General features: G+C 37.0%; 2 protein-coding genes across 2 annotated transcripts; one reads left to right on the top strand and one right to left on the bottom strand.

The window, feature by feature from the left end:
- The first annotated feature begins 6845 nt into the window (after positions 1-6845).
- On the top strand, positions 6846-9277 carry LOC126370475 (putative nuclease HARBI1). Its single transcript, XM_050015347.1, has 6 exons — positions 6846-7395; positions 7474-7604; positions 7703-7901; positions 8002-8146; positions 8707-8953; positions 9087-9277. Exons 1-6 carry the CDS (start codon positions 7171-7173, stop codon positions 9214-9216), a joined length of 1077 nt encoding a protein of 358 aa, XP_049871304.1. The 5' UTR covers positions 6846-7170; the 3' UTR covers positions 9217-9277.
- On the bottom strand, positions 8541-11623 carry LOC126370479 (uncharacterized). Its single transcript, XM_050015355.1, has 10 exons — positions 11126-11623; positions 10874-11054; positions 10566-10748; positions 10357-10425; positions 10184-10252; positions 9853-9939; positions 9650-9736; positions 9455-9574; positions 9271-9362; positions 8541-8655 (listed from the first exon to the last, which is right to left on the bottom strand). Exons 1-10 carry the CDS (start codon positions 11149-11151, stop codon positions 8622-8624), a joined length of 948 nt encoding a protein of 315 aa, XP_049871312.1. The 5' UTR covers positions 11152-11623; the 3' UTR covers positions 8541-8621.
- Positions 11624-17211: the final 5588 nt, after the last annotated feature.

The following is a 17211-nucleotide window of genomic DNA, read 5'->3' as shown; positions in this document are numbered from 1 at the left end:
CAGGCCAATGGCAATTTTTCGTATAATAACATTATTTAGTCGTGAAATGTGAAAGCATTTTTGGAATAGGTAATAATTACCTATGCCATATCCATATCAATTATGTAGGTAGATAATTATAGGTTGCTAAAAATTGTAGGTGTGTATAAAACTGGTTTGACGTGATGCATAGGTATAAGCACTTATATCAAGTTAGGTATAGCTACTCTAGTATACATTTTAATACAGGGTAAGGCCCTCTTTCGGTGAAGTCAGTAGAACTATTGTATTAATTATACACAAAATAAGCTCTCGACTATATTCTCAATTGTTTTAGTTAGAAGTATCTAATAATCACATATCACAAGAAGAACTGAGTGAGTACCCCTGTTATGTACACCAAGCTTTTGTCTCTATTCATTTATAACAACTTAACTAATGAAATAGGTACCTGTTTTCATGTGACTTATATTGCATGTGTTCATTACTAAACAGAATACCCAGTAAATTGCCTTGAATCACACTCACATATCAAAACGGTAGTACGAGAGGTTAGCAGTTAGCAGACAATTGCAATATTTACCATTGACGTACTATAGACAAAATTGAGGAGCTCGGTGGCGCAGCGGTTAATACGCTCGGTCTGCGAATGTTGAAGTTAAACAACTTTCGCCAAGGCCGGTCATAGAATGGGTGACCACAAAAAAAAAGTTTCCATCTCGAGCTCCTCCGTGCTTCGGAAGGCACGTTAAGCCGTTGGTCCCGGCTGCATTAGCAGTCGTTAATAACCTCAATCCGCACTGGGCCCGCGTGATGGTTTAAGGCCCGATCTCCCTATCCATCCATAGGGAAGGCCCGTGCCCCAGCAGTGGGGACGTTAATGGGCTGATGATGATGACTATAGACAAATAGACACACAATCACAATCGCTAAGAATTTTAATAATACGAAGTCAATGATCTTTGCGAATTCATTTTCTTTCATAAATCAACTGCTTTCACTGAGTTTTAACATATTGGTTATTTATTTTCAATTTGAATAAATTGTTTTTGCTCCAAAACAATTATGTATATCAGAAGCCAAAGTTCAGTGGAATATTGAGTAAAGGAAACAGTTTTATTTTTTCTCAATTTCTACAAGGAATCTCCTTGCTTCGAGTCAGATTTACCGGCTTCGATTCACTGCCGCCGGATTCAATCTTTATAGGACGCCGATATTCTTTCATACGACTCTTGTTTATTTATTATGTTATGTTTTTCGGAAACTGTTTTCCCTTTTGAATTTTGTTCAACTTGGACGGGTATCGCAGAATTGAGTACCTTTGTGTGAGTATAGGCAATCGAAAAGCGACAGTTTGTATAGGTACCTACGTTCTATAATCCAATTGTCATCACTATCATGCATAATATCTACATCAACAATATGGCTTACTTTAGACACAGGCCAATTTCGTGACAACATTTCAAGGCCTCATTCCATTCGATGTTCAAAATTCCAAATTCAAAATTCATTCCATTCGTAGTACAAATGACAACTTTATACGCAGTTATTCCGTTAGTTATCATTTCAACAGCAACAACAGCATTCTTATTTTGAAAAATGTGTCAACCCGTTTCAAAACCGAAGCGAATAAATTGAATAACAAAAAGTATTATGTAAAATAACTTACAGAGAGAGAACTGGCGACGACGATAGTGCCGCGTGGAAATCCCGAGTAGAATCAGTAAATCCCCTGTAAATATAGGGGGTGAATAAATGCGAGTGTTGCCAGCGGAATCTTTTTTCATTGCTCGACTGTGATATATTCGGCCATCCGAAGGCTATCGAGCTTTTCTTTTTAAAATATCTACCAATCCGTTTTGTCCTGCACTCCCGTTGATAAAATGTGGAAATGAAATTTTGGAGTGATGTATGGGTAGAAGCTCACGTTGTGTGATTTACAGTGGATTCCACATAATGTATTTTGGACATTCCAGAATTTGTATTGTACCGAGATTTTGTATTGATGTTCGGAAGTCGTGCTATGCCGTTGGTCCTGGTTCCGAGCCCAAAACACCTCCGCTCCACCAACCCGTAGTGGAGTAGCGTGGTGGAGCATGCTTCATACTCTCCGGTTGATTAATAAGAGGCCTTTGCCTAGCAGTCTTCTTGTATCGTATGGGTTGTGAGGTGGAGTACCAACCTCATCAACCCTGGTGTCAGGGTTACTATTGAGCCGCCAAAGGCCCCAAAAATCCACCATTTGTTTTGCCTAGCAGTGGGATGTATATTATGCTATTATGTTACATATGTTATGTAGCTTGTTAAACAGGGAAACGTTTAGAAGCAACAACCACGTATTTTCGCTTATATGTTCACCTCATTTTCCGTGAAAACACGACGAACAAGAACTTGCATTAAGTTTTAGGGGAAACATTTACCCACCTATGTAGTTGTAGTTATGTTCCCCATATTGTGGCACTCAAACTTCCTCCTTGTGCATTAACTATAGCACGGAAGCACAGTGTAGATAAACAAATAGTTTTGCAACTACTTAGGTGATACTTTAATATGCAAATACTTTTTGTGTCACTAGCTTTAACCGCGGTTTTCTGTGTTTAAAAATTACTCTTCTTGCCAGAGTATTTTATATTCTGTGAAAAGTTTGTAACGTAAAATTTAGACTGTCATATTTCTAACACCCATGATTCTGTAGGTTTTTTGAGTACTTTGATCTAAAACAAACTATATAACTAAACCCATCCAATCTAAAAAATCAATTAAGTAATCAATATTTGGTATTTGTGTACATTTCCGTTGGCTACCTACCACGGAAACGTACTAATACGTAGTATATGTGTTTACCCACAAAGCTACCCAACTGCATGCATTTATTCATAGCGGTTGTAGTTTCCTACTTAGTATAATACTTGTTCCCAAGTTAATTTGGAAACACCGAGGCTGTTATGTATGGGGCCTTTGACAATTCGACGTTTCCCTACTTGCCGAATCAGTTTACCCAGCCAAATGTAATTGGAGTGAAAGCCTTTGAGATATTGGAACTAAACAGTGGATAAGGGAGACCTACTCAATGTGTCAGTTAATGTTTAGCCGAGTAATTGTTACCGACATCTCGTTAATGGCTGTTATATGTACTTCCGTGAACAGAAGCCTGAGACAGGCAATCAAGTCTACAGTACTTTAGCAATTGTTTTGCAATTCAAATATAAACGCCTAAACAATTTGTACATCGAAAATCAGAATTACTTAAATATAAATTTTCTTAAGGTACTTTCTTACGTTTAATTGAAAATAAAATTATGTTGAAACACAACCTTACTCTTGTGATCATGGATAGCTTTCAAGATAAATATTTATACAAACAATCTAGCAGTTTATGAGTGAAAAATAGGTAGCAAAGTAAAAAAATATAAGTAAGTAAGTAAAGCGTAAAACGAGGTACTTAATAAAAAAATAAGAAAACAGGTTCGATCCACAGACAAAATTCAACTTTTAAATCCTATCTTGGTGGGCCTGTCTATTGGCTTAGAACGCAGGACGTTTTGATGCGTCGTAAATATCAATAAATTACGCTCTAACCGTTTTAACTATTTTATTTGATCGTTAAAATACTATGAAGTTGTCACTTGTCTCTAAATAGACGTCTCAACCCGTCGATATTCTCTACTAAGGTGGGCAGCCGCAAAATGGGAGATAACAATTAGTAGCACAAATACCTACTTAATAGATTTTTGTCAACAATGTCAAACATGTGTAAAGTATATTGTATTAAATTAAATGTGTTACATTTATACGATGTAATTATCCAATCAACACTTAAGGCAAATTGTCTATTAATATTAGGTAGATTGACAGTGTTTCGGTTCGTAGCACTTTGTTACACAGTGCATCAACTTGAGGAGTAACATTTTACATATTTATCGAATTTGTCCCCTCGGGTGGTTTGTTCGGCTAATGGAATCGGTAAAGAGACGCGATCAGCGGATCAGCTACTTAATGATATTCACCTCCTCGGAAAATCGCTTCCTTTCCCATACACAACGCGCGTTTACCGAAATTTAGCGCGAGGGCGTTGCCATGGCAACCAGACGGAGGCTCATGTGGCCTCCTAAACTTTAAATTGTATTACCAGCGCGCAACGCAAATATCTTTGAAGCCCTCTGTGCAGCCCTATCAATCTTTCATAGAAGAATCTGTTCGTAAATTCAATTTCTTCCCATAGGATTTTCTTCTATGAACTTATGCCAAATTGAGCGTATGAAATTGGATTATTAAAACACAATAATATCTAAGATAAAATATTGAGACTTTATAAAAACTTTTAGGTTAAAGTACCTTTTTACACATAAAAACGTAGTTAAGAAAGTTCGTTTCTTTAGCAAGCTAAAAATATCGTATTCATAAAAATCATACTAGCATAATTCTATCAATTTCAGCATCCCCTTTTAATCCCAGCGAAATGGAATTACACGGAGTGCGCTTCCTCGAAGAAAATCCGATATAAACGCGAAACTTATTCGGGGAGAATACAAGTATTTTTTTCTTGCCCTTTCAAGTCGAGAGGCGTTTGGTTTCCGTATAAACAAGACCATTACCATCAGAACTATGGCTCATAGATTGCGTTAATGTGGCTCGTGTAACGTTCTTCGGAAATAAAAAGGACGAAAACACTGTCACCGAGGGGAAAACAATAATTTTACTGCTTGTACTGTTTATTGTGTGCAAGGCTACTAGAAGGTATCATTACCCGTAGGTATATTTCTATGTAGATGTATCGTAAATCTATTACTAATAGTCTCTTTCATTATTAATATGCTAAACTAACGACTATTTCCGTAACATCCTAATTCCAATATTTCCGAGCTAATTTGGCATAGTATTAGTATGGATAAGCCTCAGTCAATCCATCTATTCGATTGCATAGAATCAGTGAGGCGTCGCGTCGTGGCTAAATCCGGAACATTCCGGATATGGCGGGGATAATTGCCGCGTGCGAATCGATAGCCGGACGTCCGTGCGGGTCGCTACTAATTGCTCAGATACTCCAATGTCTATGGGAGGCGATGACTGATGGCAGGATTAGCTAGCTTTAATGGTGAAACGACAGAAGTCGGAGGTTGCTTACACATACGTCAAGCACGCAAGTCATGTCAGATGTTACCTTTGATAAATTATTCGTAGCATTTGCATTAGATAGCTCAGCTAGTTACCTAACCAGATTGTGGTGAATTATTTTATACCAATATCTACAGAAATACGTTTCTGTGTATACCTGACTAGAGAGTCAGTACCATACGGCATTATCGATAATCTATCTGCAATTTCCACTAGATTGACACGTGATACACAGTTTTGAAATCATGATATTATCGGGAACCAAATGTTTCCGCTGTGTCTAGACCATAGAGATTAATCTATGCTCTGTGGTCTAGACTAATGCTCAATCTATAATTTGTTGTTCAATGCATCCATTGATATATGAATATATGTATGTCTAATCATATCTATTATATCTATTGACATATGAATGTATGCATGTCTAATCATAACGTGTGGTGTCTAAATGTGGGACTAACACTTAACAAACTAACGCTAGTAAGAATGGCACGAAGAGCCATTCAATGTTAGCACGTTGCTAGCTAGGAATGAAACTTATCGATCGAATTCGGAATATAGAAATCCAAAAGCGAACAAAAGTCTGCTAAAAGGGTCCTATCATTGAAAATGGCAGTGGTTAAGTAAATTCCTGCTCTAATGTCCGTTCGTTATAGTCTGGAATGCGTTAGCTGGATTCGATCTATAATTAGACAGATTAATGGCGTTATCGGTTAACTAGTAAAACCTAGATGTAATCACAAAAATGGAAGCCGAAAAATGCTGCAAATAATGAGAATGAATATTAAGTGGATGAATGGGTTTTGTAATGAAGTGCCTAATAATAACCCATAATTTGGATTTGCACATTATAAGTATAATTAAGTCATTATCAAGCGAGTAACTCCGGATCAAGTAGCTAATATTCAAAGACCTGATTATAGATTACAATTATCGATTCATGTATTACAAACAAGCTAAGTAGCTACCTAATATTCTTGTATGTCCTAAAACATGGATCAATGGAATGTGAGCTGTAGCTACTTGTAGCTAGGTCAAAGTCGTCCACAATAGATCGATTGTGTGCCACGCACGGGGCCGCACTAATTGCTGGATTGGTGACGATGACAAATGACAGTCGTCTGGTTCAGACCACCGATTGTTCTTCCACGCTTCACGTCACTTGACGTGCCTAAGTAAATGGGGGCATATCCATATTAGTCTAGACTATACCCATGTATGATTATAATTTAATAATAACTGTTTTTTTTTTTATTGGCTGTAATTCTGTGGTCTCTTTATAAGTAAATTAAAGTATTAAAAATATTATTAAACTAATTTCAAAATCAAAATCTAACACTAATACTGATAAAAAAGGGCTTGCTTCATACGAAAGACATCAACGAAATTATTTTTAATAATCCCTTAATAATGATCCATAATAATGTTTAAGCGCCGATTTCAGAATTCAGATTCCAACATTGTATTCAACATAATATTATTTCTTACTTTTTTTTGCCTTCGGGAGAGTCTGGGGCCAAGAGCAAACCCATCAAAGGTAAAAAAATAATAATTTAGAAGACAGTTTAATTTTATTTTTTATTTTTACTACATTTCTAAGGCAACTAAGTGTGATTAGATAGCTCGTTGAATAATGTCAGATTAATGTAAGGTGACTTTTGAAACTCTAGAGACTCAGCAACAAAAAGGACGTGTTATGAAAAGGATGACACATGTTCCTTTGTTGTAACTTACTCAAGTCCGCACCAGCGGGCTCGGCACGACTATCTACTGCCGCGCGGCGCGGAATTTATCCGAGGGCTTGGACCAATAGGATCAAAGAATGCTATCCACGTGGATATATTAAATCGATGCGTGCACGACGTCGTCGTACGAGTAGATAGCAATTCCGCTAACAACTGTCACTTGCCGATAGTGGATAGTATATCCAAGTGCGTGCACGGCGCCAATATGGCTGCCGTCTGATTTCTACGTATGACATTTCGATTGACATATATTTATCTGCCTCCCGAGAGTGGCAGATAGGCTTGAGATAGGCGTCGTTAGACAAGTATTTGCAAGTTATTTTGAATAAAAATGTCGAGGGGCTACATCAGAAACTTAATAAGTTTTTATGAAGAGAAGAGGGAGAGAAAGGAGCAGCGGAGCGATGTTAGGAACTGCGCGTATATTTATAGTTTGCCAAGAAACGAGTTTCTTGGCAACTATAAGATAAGCCCGGAAATGGTTGAGTACCTTCACGAGGAATTGGAGGATGATTTATCACCCCTTAATTCAGAAGGCTATCCAGCCGATATTAAGGTAAGTAATTTTTTTTCCTGACTTAAGAGGACACTTTTTTCTATTGGATTTTTAAGTGACTTTATTATTATCTCCTAGATCCTAACCGGCTTACGGATACTTGTCAATGGCCACTACCAGCGAGGTAATGGTCAGGATCAAAACACCTCACTGGCTCCAACAACAGTGAGCAAATATTTGACGCAATTTATAGATGCGGTGAATAGAAAGTAAGTATTTACGTAAATTATTTTGAATTATGATAATTTAACAACAATTTTAATATTTTTGTTTATTCTAACAATTATTATAATTTGTACTTTCACAGGCTCAAACCAAAATGGATTGTTTTTCCGGGGTCTGAAGAGGCTCGGCAAGAAGTGGCAGGAGGGTTCAGGCAGAAGTTTGGTGTGCCAAATGTAATTGGTGCCATTGATTGCACACATGTGTCTTTGTTCCCACCACCTGGGTTGACAAAAATTCAATATAAGAACCGACATGATTACATGTCAATCAATGTGCAACTGGTAAATAATACACCATTTTACTCCATTACATAATGTTTACATAACAATTACCAGCCCAGTATGATGTGGTATTCTGACCATTGTTTATTGTTGATTTTAGATCTGTGATGCAGACTGCCGGATCCTCAGTTGTAATGCAAATTACCCAGGCCGGGTCCATGACCAATTTATTTTTAATAACTCATTAATAAAAGATGAGATGAGGAGGCTATATACCAACAGGATTGGAGACTATTTTCTATTGGGTATGTTACATAATCTTTTTATAATTATCTTTCATGCAACAATTATGTTAGTAATGTCATGAGGTGGCTGAAAACAGGGAAGAGTTAAAGGACTGATGGCTATTAAATTAAGCTATTAAATCACTGATTTACGCGAGACACAATATCAAATCTGTTGTCTGGTACCACGGCAGATGAGTGGTAAATTAATAATAATATTAATAAGTAAGATTACATTTAAAATAAAAATTCAATAATATGAGGTATTTATATAATTTCTTTTTTTTTAAATGAGATCAAATTATATAATTAAATAATCATTGTAAATCAGTCTTAATTAGTCACAAATCAGTGTTTAATTCACATTAACAATTATAATAGATATTCTCAATCAAAACTAAACTATCACAATTGTGTTCTGTGCATATCTAATCTATCTAAACTTAACAAAAAAAATAACAACAACAATATTATTGTATTATCTTAAATTAAAACTTTACAAAAACTTCTTTAATCTTGCCTGACGAAGTCTGTAACAAAAAAGAACATAAATAATATATAAATGCTTTCATTATTTTCAGGAGATGCTGGCTATGCGTTGGAGCCATGGCTCATGACTCCAATAAGGAACACCCAAGTGGGTTCTCCAGAGGCACGGTATGACAACTGGCATTGCCGAGCCCGAAACACTATTGAACGCACCAATGGTTACCTGAAGGGCACGTTCCGAATGCTGGGTTTGGATAGGAACATCCACTACGCCCCCGAAAAAGCCTCAGCTATGATTTATGCCGCATGTACCTTGTACAATATCATGCGGCATTTCAGGTTAGTTTCTCTTGAATTGAATTATCATTATTATGTATGATCCTGTATTTCTTAGCCCTTATACGAGGCCTGTGTGTGTTTGAAACATGTGCCTTATGCTCTAATATTATTAATAAATATTTTTATCTTTTAGGCTACCAATGGAACTTGTGGCGGTGCCAGCAGAACCAGTTACATTGTATGAGAACAATAATAACAACAATCGGCGACTGCTTGAAATAGCGCTCAGTAAGCGCCACAATATAGTAGAAAATTACTTTTGAGTAATAAACAAGTCTTTTTTTTATTTAATCTAGTAATTGGGTTTTTTTACTTACCGCTCCCTGTTTTTTAATCTGTTTTGCAGAACCAAATTATTATTTCTCTCCTTCAATAATTGGTTCTGTGTCTGTATGGTGTTGACTATATCCTGTAATGAAGCATTTATATTTTGAAATTAATTCACATTACTGTGATTGATTAATATAAAAATTCAAACAACAAAGTCGCGCGTTACTTTACTTTTAAAACATTTGTCGTTGCTTGCTCTGCCGCAAGAAACTCGACGGCCCGATCTCCTAGCCCAATACGCCGCTGCTGTGATGTGGAAGTGGTAGGGTGCACGTCTCTATGAGCAGTATTCTGGAATGAATGGGTTTTAAAGTAGTGCTTTAATATATTATTAAAATGAGAAAGTTGGAACCTTCACAAACTTACCTGGCTCCGTGTGAAGGTCGACGTGTAAGCGGGTAACATAGGACTTTGTCCCGGGGCCTGCCTGTGTTCTAAATTAAAAACTGGCATCTGGAATAAAATTCGGCTTTTATTTTGGTGCTATAGAGCCTAGATATTTCACTCCATTACGTATACTGTATGAACATGATTTTATAAACATTTACAAAAAGAAAATCGAGTCTTGCCTGTATTTGGCTCTGTGTGGATGTCGACGTGGGGTTGGTGGGACTTTGTGCCCGAACCCGCCTCTGTTCTTCATTGAAGACTGGCATCTGGAATAAAAGCTAGTTTTTATTGGTAATATAGTGGAACAAGAATGTATATGTATATATATATTATGTGATGCAGTGGAAATGAGAGCTATGTGTGGGGTGACTTGACTACTGTAAGTGGAACTCCGTGGACTCTGCCTACCCCAATGGGAAACAGGCGTGATCGTATGTTCTGCTCATTAGGTATACTGGATGAATATGATTTTATGTAACTTCTGATTAAAAAAAGAAAATTGAGTCTTGCCTCTATTTGACGCACTATGGAAGGGACGGCATATCCCAGAGCCTGCCCCTGGTTTTCGATGATTTCAATCTAAAATAAAAGTAGCATTTTATATTGGTGTTACATTACTCCTTAAAAGTAATTATAACTGAAATTCTAAACATGTACACCTCGCTTGCTATTTAAATACTTGCCTCTATTTCATTATTCAATTCCTGTGACTGACCCATTGACGACTCCACAGTTTTATGAGATGGCAGCTCCTAGAAATGGAAATCACTTTAATGTTGGATTTTAGGATTTCATTTATCTTTTTATGTTTGTATATTTTAAATGATAAAATATAATGAATAAAGATAATATTTGTTCACTATATTTGATGTTCTAATTCACTCCAACTTACCCCAATACCTGTCTCCTGTGAGTCGCCACCTATACCAAAAGCCATCTCTGTGCCAATGACACCTAAAATTTTATTTGTTGTCTCGGAGAGGCTTGGCACAGGAATTAAATTGCCTGTGGCGGTCAAAGCCTTACGTAGGCTCGCTCCTTCGCCCCTTGCTTTTTTTTTTAAATCCCGCCAAGTCTGAAATTTTTTTGATTACCAATTAAAATTGTGCTTTACTTCAATACATATAATAATAATTACAATCTAAAATGAAAATATTAAATAAATTATTTACAACAATATTTAAAAAGAGCAATAATTACATGTCGCCATTGTTCTATGGATTTGTCAGGCCCATGTTCCCTCAGCAGCATCCGCAGCGTTTCCCACTGCTGTAGATACTGCTGGCTGCCCAAGGGGCCAGTGAACTCCCCGTTGGCAAAACTGGGGTGTGTACTCATATAATCAACTAACATTTTTTGTTGAGTTAGAGTACTCCTTATTCTGAAACAAGTTATGATGATAAAACAAGATTCTTCGTAAACCAAATAGAACAATTCGGATTTGATACTTACTTCTTTTTCCCTAACTGCGGGTTCATTTCCAAAAAGATCACGAAAATTTTTACTTCACAAAGTTCAAAAGAAGTTGACGACTTTTCTCAGTTCGTTTGTATTTTTTATGTTCGCGTTTTTTTTTTTGTTCGCGTTTTTTTGTCATTGAAACAATCACAAGACTCATAATAAAACAGTAAAAACTTGTATAGCGCTATCCTTTTCTAATCTTGTGAGTACGTCAAAAATCGCATTTATAAACCAAAAAAAGAAAAAAGATTACGAAATGAACGAATGATTTAGAACAGCACTATTGGGGGTATAGTGTTAACAAATGAAAAAACAACACTTTTATTTCAGATAGCAACATTTTTTTATGCGACGAGTTATAATTTTATCCACGGTAGATAGTGGATCGCGCTGTCAAACCGTGCCCGCAGAGAAGATAGAAACTGCATATATCTTAAACCATACCGCGCCGCGCCGCGGCGCGGCAGTAGATAGTCGTGCCGAGCCCGCAGGTAGGGCTGCTAACCTAGGCAAGTAGAGGTGTGTGATGTGCTTAATTTGTTGTTTTGACTTTGACTGCAACATGAATATTTATTTATTCAATCTTACAACTATCATTACACTAACGGCCTCTGTGGTCCAGCAGTCGAGCATTGGACTCACAATACGGAGGCCCCGGGTTCAAATCCCGGTGGGGACATCACAAAAATCACTTTGTGATCCCTAATTTTGTTAGGACATAACTGACACCTGATTGTCCGAAATTAAGATAATCCGTGCTTCGGAAGGCACGTTGGTCCCGGTTACTATTTACTGATGTAAGTGAGTAATCGTTACATGAGCCATGTCAGGGGCCTGTGGCGGCTCAATCATAACACCAGGGTTGATGAGGCTGGTATTCCACCTCACAACCCACACGATAGAAGAACAAGAATAACTTAACGTGCCTTTCAAAGCACGGACCACCAGTAAACGTAGTAAGTATTTAAATCCAGCAAAACATACGCCAACTAGTCAAACAAACAGCAAACACGTAAGTACATTTCTCTTAAAACTAGACAAACAAATGGTGCAAGTGTTTTTGTTCCCAGTACCGACATTTAACAACCCTAAGACGTAGTATCTTGCGCGAAGACGATACTTCTGTGTGTCGAGTTGACATAATGCTTTGTGCCGAGATTTCAGGCTCCTTGTAAAACATACGTTTCAAGTCGCTGCTAGCGCAATATCACTTTGTCTTAGAATCTCAACTTCTCTTATATATCATATAATGTACAGGCAACTCGGGTTCATTCCCTTGGGTCTGGATCGCATTACGTTGAGTTGATTTGATGTTTGAATTTGATATCATAAGATATACTTTGGCTTTTAATATAACACAAACAGCCTATATACGTCGCACAGACCTCACCTCAGTCAACTGGAGAACGTATGTAACATACTTGCCCACGCTGCTCCACTGCGGGTTAGCGAAGGTATAGACCAACAGCTAAACGAGCCTGCTTACTTTTTCAGACAATCTGGTTCTTCAAATCTGTAATGTCCTTCATTAAGTAAAATTGTGATCATAAAAAGCTATTATTCAAGAATTACTTTATTGTAACGAGTTGTGTCTTTTGTGTATTTTTTATTATGTTTTATGTGTAACAATCAATTATTAAATAATTAATAAATAAATAATAAATACCTTATAATAAACTTACTAACAGCCTCCGTGGTCTAGTGGTTAGAGCGTTAGGCTCAAGATCTGGAGGTCCGGGTTCGATTCCCGATGGGGACATTGTCGAAATCACTTTGTGAGACTGTCCTTTGTTTGGTAAGGGCTTTTCAGGCTTGAATCACCTGATTGTCCGAAAAAGTAAGATGATTCCGTGCTTCGGAAGGCACGTTAAGCCGTTGGTCCCGGCTATTAGCCGTAAAAACAGCTCCACCAACCCGCAGTGGAGCAGCGTGGTGGAGTATGCTCCATACCCCCTCCGGTTGATTGAGGGGAGGCCTGTGCCCAGCAGTGGGACGTATATAGGCAGTTTATGTAATAAACTTACTAACTTGGGTATTTACCCAGCAGTGGGATATAGATTAGGCTATAGAAAAAAAAACCTTAAATGTCAGGATCATAATAATCTCCGTTCACAAGGTATGGGTTATCATCATTGGCCCTAGGACACACTCACAAAGTAATTTCGATAAAGGTTATAGATATGGAAGTAAATGTAATGCAGAAGTATGACCCTAAGTATATTATATATCAGTTTTAGACAACACGTGGAAAGTTCCACTGTGATATTATATTATATATGTAATCAGTTTTCTATTATTGCAGAAACTTTGCTAAATATATTATACCTACTTACTTTAATTTCTTGCATTTTGCGTAGCGTTTGCTGGATGTAACTTGTGGTGACTCCAATATACTTACACTACATTTGTAGAGAGTGCCAAAATCCTTCTCTCATAAAACGAGAAGTCTAATTTCTAAATAAACCCAATATTTTACAACATTTCACAAACACGTGTTACTAATACAGTTTTATAGTGTAAGTTTGGGCATAATGAAGTTATAATGTCGTTAGTTGAATAAGTTAAAACACCATTATGTTCCGCGGCTTGTGAACACAAACCCGAGTTATACCGATGAGGCTAATACCAGTAAATACATCGTTTGCATACAGATTTACTAAGCTTACCTACGGTTTACTACCGGCCGCTTAGTAAGCCTACTAACTTAAGTAGCACTTAAGGGCATAAATGCTATTGTAGATAATTTAATCTGTGTTAATAGTTATTATAATCCTAATTACACATCATCTCCCTAGCATTATCCCGTTTTTCACAGGGTCCGCTTACCTTACCTTAAGATTTGACAGGTTCGGTTTTTTACAGAAGATACTTACTTGCCTGAGGTATGTATTGGAACACCCGTCCAATACATACCTCAGGCCTTAAACTAAGGCCACATACCTCCGAAAATACGTCTCTCGGGAATGTGGGTTTCCTTACGATGTTTTCGCTCATCGCTATGCACGTGATAATCATTTATAATCCAAACATTAATTCGAAAACAAATTCGACAAACATTAGTTTGAGCCTGTGCTAGGACCCGAACCTGCGACCTCAAAGTGAGACGCAAGCGGTCTACCAACTGGACTACCACGGCTAATAATCATAATCATAATGCTAGTTATACATCATTAACCAAATAATTTTCACTAATTTTCATTTCTTATTCTTTGACATAACAGAAACAAGTAGGTAGTCCTAAATCCTAATGTTCAAAATGTTCCAAGTTTTATGTCTTGTAGGTTTGTCTTTAGGTGACACTAAGGGATGAGCACATTTTATTACGTGTTTCAATTGTAAGTTATAACGGCCTCTGTGGTCTAGTGGTTGAGCGTTGGACTCACGATCCGGAGGTCCCGGGTTCGAATCCAACAAAAAATTACTTTGTCAACCCCTGTTTCGTTAGGACATTACATGCTGATCACCTGATTGTCCAAAAGTAGGACGATCCGTGGTTCGGAAGGCACGTTAAACAGTTGGTCCCGGTTACTATTTACTGACGTAAGTGAGTAATATGAGCCATGTCAGGGGCCTTTGGCGGCTCAATAATAACCCTAACACCAGGGTTGATGGGGTTGGTAATCTACCTCACAACCCACACGGTAGCAGAAGATCCATTTACCTAGATGTTTTAATCCTTTTAGTCCCAAATTGACAAGTTTAGTAAGCACCAACTTAAGTGTTTGTTTAGGTACTTTGATGTAACTAGTAATTGTATACGAAAGACTTTACAACTTCACAAGCCCTCTTCAAACATCGTTCCAGAGAGGTCGCCGGCAAAAAGCAGAGTGTGGTGCGAGTGTAAAACTGACGACAAATTGTGGGTTTTTTTATCATAATTTGTCTTAATTGTCTATAATAAAATATTATTCTGGTTTTATAACTTTAATATGTATAGGTACGGTCACGAGTACTAATATGTATACACTTTGAAACCATGTCACATTAACTTTTTTGACAAATTAAACCGCGTCATTAAATATCAAATATGATAGAGTGACAGGGTTCTAAAGTACCCACTTTAGAACCCTGTCGCATATGATATTGCTCATGACTATACATAAATACATTTAAGTCATATTTGTCCGGGAAGGTTGCGTAAGTAGTTTTAAGTAAAACGCACAATCTTACAAACTTTTATTATAATTTCATATTTTTTATGACAAATATACTTAATACATGACATAAACTCACAAGTACTCATGACTATATCCTCAATTGGGCTAGTATTAGCTACATTTCTGTCAAAAAAACAAACTTCCTTCTAAATATAAAACAAATGAATGAAATAAAAAAAAAACTGCCAAGCGGTGCCAAGCAGTTTCATCAAAAGCTTCAAGATATTATGGTAAATAAATAAGGAATTCATAACTAAAGCGGCGCATCCACTGCAGCGGAATCGGACTTTAATTTAATCGGCAAATCCGAATATTATTAATATTATAGTAATTCGTAAATGCTGACGCTCCGTAGGGTCCGTTCGATCCACCCGCTTCATTGAATGTAACGTTCTTCTTATGAGAAAATCCTGATGTCATAGTTGAGTCCCTTGGACCTCTCGCTCTTCAGCCGGATGGTGACGAAGGTGAATCCGATGCCGCCAGCGATCACGTTGGCAGTCGCCTGAGACTCCAAGTTGTCATGGGCATCGATACCCTGGTAAAGGAAAATGTAAAAAATAGGTTTTTTTATGGAAAGTGGATGCAAGTTGTTTTCTAATCTGCTCTGCTCGGCTCTGCCCGTCCAATTAGGAATCATGGGTGTGACCTTGTAGGTTATATGTAGAGGTAGGTATGTAGGTGTGTCAACATAAAACGCTGGCTGTATCAGAGACAAAAGTAAAAACGGGAGAGAAACATATTATGATGTATATCTATAACTATATGTATCTATAACATAACAAAAACTGTATTGCACACACAGGAAATACAACAATACAAAACAAAAGAGTAATGAAAAGAGTACAAGAGGCGACCTTTTTACTAAGTAATACTCTCTTCCAGGCAACAAGCAAAGGGTATAGCGAGGTAAGGAAGACGAAATGGCCCCCATGGCCCATGACGGAATTATCATTTGTATTGGTATTGGCACTCTAAAAGAATACGAAATGTAAGGTCGTTGACCCCTGACCTTGACCTGTCTTTGAGATATTCGAGAAAGTTCGTACGCGCGCCGAGTTTTTTCAAAATTTTTTTTCCGAAAAACTATAAAAGCTAGAAGGATGGGACCAATTGCGTATAATTAGGGATACTTTGAAAAATATTCTGTATTTTTTTCAGAGTTCTGGTGAAATGACAACTGTGCAAAATAATTAAACAAAATATAAATATATTTTTTTAGTACTGTTCTATTATGTTTACCGCGCCAAAAAAAATATATAATACTCTTTGATTTATATACTTACACCACACAAAAACTGATCAAAATCAAAGAGGCGCTTCTTGAGTAATTATGAATTTACTTAGTGTGCGTACGGCTGGTAGGAACTAATTAAAGAGGTCGTTTTTAGATTAATTATTATAATTACATGTTAAACAGAATTTTAATCATCATCATCACTATTTTCATTTATTACAACATTGATTGCATCATTTGAAAATATTTTCGACAGAATTTCAGCAGGACGTAAAATGCGAGATAGATATCTCGCATGAGCTAAATAATATAATTATTACACTTGCGATATATGAAAATCGACTTGCGAAAATCGTATTTTGGGCAAAAGAAAACCCATTTATGCAAACTGTTTACAATCTGTACTACGAACGGGTTTATAGTTGATTTTGCTGGGCCAATTTATGGTACGGAAAATGATGCCACTATTATGAAGAAAGTGCTACAGGATGCTAAACTTAAAACTCTAGTTCGTAGTACAAATTGTAAACGGTTTGCATAAATGGGTTTTCTTTTGCCCAAAATACGATTTTCGCAAGTCGATTTTCATATGCCGCAAGTGTAATAATTATATTACTTAGCTCATGCGAGATATCTATCTCGCATTTTACGTCCTGCTGAAATTCTGTCGAAAATATTTTCAA

Source organism: Pectinophora gossypiella, chromosome 10 (genome assembly GCF_024362695.1).
Source record: "Pectinophora gossypiella chromosome 10, ilPecGoss1.1, whole genome shotgun sequence".
Classification (NCBI taxonomy): Eukaryota; Metazoa; Arthropoda; class Insecta; order Lepidoptera; family Gelechiidae; genus Pectinophora; species Pectinophora gossypiella.
The sequence above is the reverse complement of the archived record's forward strand: the minus strand, read 5'-3'. Positions and strand labels throughout refer to the sequence as shown.